Raw genomic sequence first — 1821 nt, 5'->3', positions numbered from 1 at the left:
ACGGCTACTACCACTAATAGGCTCGTGGAGAGCTCCTGCACATATTCAAGAAAATGGTGTCTATCCATACAACTGAACAACGACGGTGATCAGCTCTCTACCCCCACAATTAGTCAGTCGTTTGACTCATTGGCTGACATTACAAATGGTCGATAATCGTTATACGCGTTGTATCAAATAGGTCAGGAAATAATTTCTCATACACTGTGTGAAACTCTCAGTATGAGTTCTATCTATACGCTAATGTGGCTAATGTGATTCTTAAAAACTAATAGGATTCAAGAACGGTATAATAGTAATAAGGTACAACTCTTCAACAAGCCTTAAGCTGAGGATTCTCCTTATGGAGCTCACTTTCAAACCATACTGGTATAATGCTAAGGCATGTATCTACACCACATCCATACACGACACGAATGTCCCTATTCGACGGCTCCAGTTCATATTGATCACGTTGATAACGAGCCCTGAGCGAAGGCAGCAATCACTATGTGATCCTCCATCAGTCCTACCAGTTGCTCACCTCGAACCAGGTAGGGCCTCAGAACAGTAGTGAAGGGAATCAACGAGAGCCCATAGACAGGCAGCATGCGACTCGACATCTGGTGCTTCCAAGGTGAAACTAACAACGCACCACTTATCCCATCATTTCCAATTAACCTCACATTTTGCAGCCTTGGAGGTAGGGCGAATTGATCGCTCGACAAGCCAGACGAATAGTCTTAACCATTAGAGTGTCCACAGAATCCGTGAACGACTCGATGGAAGGTGTACTGCTATCAGCTATAATCTTGTTATCCTTGTTGACAATTATGCAATGCTCAGGAGAAGTAAGCTGAAAAGCACATAAGGCACTCTCTCACCCATGAACTCACCATAGAAATGATTTTCTCATCACTGTCAGATGCTGGTGGGTTGATGTGCATCATTGGGGAAATGCTCTCCTTAGTGTCAAGAATGGCATCATAAAAGCCCAGATATTCCACACCGTTCTTAGCTGCAGTATGACGGTCCAAGCCGACATAAAGTAGCCTTATTCCACTTGCTAGTATTGCACCCCAGCACATAGGGCAGGGCTCAAAAGATGAGTAAATAACGCAACCAGCGAGATCATCAGTCTTCAGCAGATGCATAGCCATACGGATAGCATTCATCTAGGGGAGCACGCTGATCCTGTCTGCAACTCTGAGGCTTACCTCAGCGTGACAAGTTGGATCACGGTCCGAAAAAAATGTGTTGTGAGCGCAACAAACAACAACGTCATTGCGGGTGATGCAAGCACCGAAAGGCCCTCCTTCTTTCAGCTTCACCCCTGAATGATAATAATCATCATAACACGCCACCACTTCAAGCTCCTACCAGTCGTAGCGCTGAGCACTGCAGCCTCCATAAACTGCTCATGGGAAGGCTTCTGTTAGAAGAGTATTGCAACCTCACACACAACGCAGTTTCCCACCGACTGACTGGCGTCTAAATTCTTCGCTCGTTCCGGGATGTTGGTCTCGATCAACTCACTGACTGGCTCTTCAGAGGTGTTCCTTACCATATGCAGGTAAGATATGAAAATGCCCTATCCATTCTCTCAAGTTGGAGTCTCCTCAGTTCAAACTCAACACAGTTGTTATCTACCGAACCAGTGCTCCGTCTACAATGGAGCCACTATCAATATCGTATGGTCATTGATTCATCCACGCTGATCCATGTAGCCCATCGAAACGATCGATGTTATCATATTCGTAGGAAACAAGGCCCTTACTTCACCACTAACCACATGAAAGACTTCAAGACTGCCGCTCCACACTGTTATGCACGTCGCGGCAC

The 1821-nt window shown here is 45.7% G+C and overlaps 1 protein-coding gene across 1 annotated transcript; it reads right to left on the bottom strand.

The window, feature by feature from the left end:
• Positions 1–519: 519 nt before the first annotated feature.
• Pmar_PMAR008937 (conserved hypothetical protein) lies at positions 520–1390 on the bottom strand (the record flags this gene model as incomplete). Its single annotated transcript, XM_002786764.1, has 5 exons — positions 520–622; positions 666–835; positions 876–1154; positions 1197–1312; positions 1360–1390. The coding sequence occupies 5 exons, from the start codon at positions 1388–1390 to the stop codon at positions 520–522; spliced, it is 699 nt and encodes a 232-aa protein (XP_002786810.1).
• Between the last annotated feature and the right edge of the window lie 431 nt (positions 1391–1821).

This window comes from Perkinsus marinus (assembly GCF_000006405.1).
Source record: "Perkinsus marinus ATCC 50983 genomic scaffold scf_1104296931260, whole genome shotgun sequence".
In the NCBI taxonomy this organism is placed as follows: domain Eukaryota; phylum Perkinsozoa; order Perkinsida; family Perkinsidae; genus Perkinsus; species Perkinsus marinus.
The sequence above is the reverse complement of the archived record's forward strand: the minus strand, read 5'-3'. Positions and strand labels throughout refer to the sequence as shown.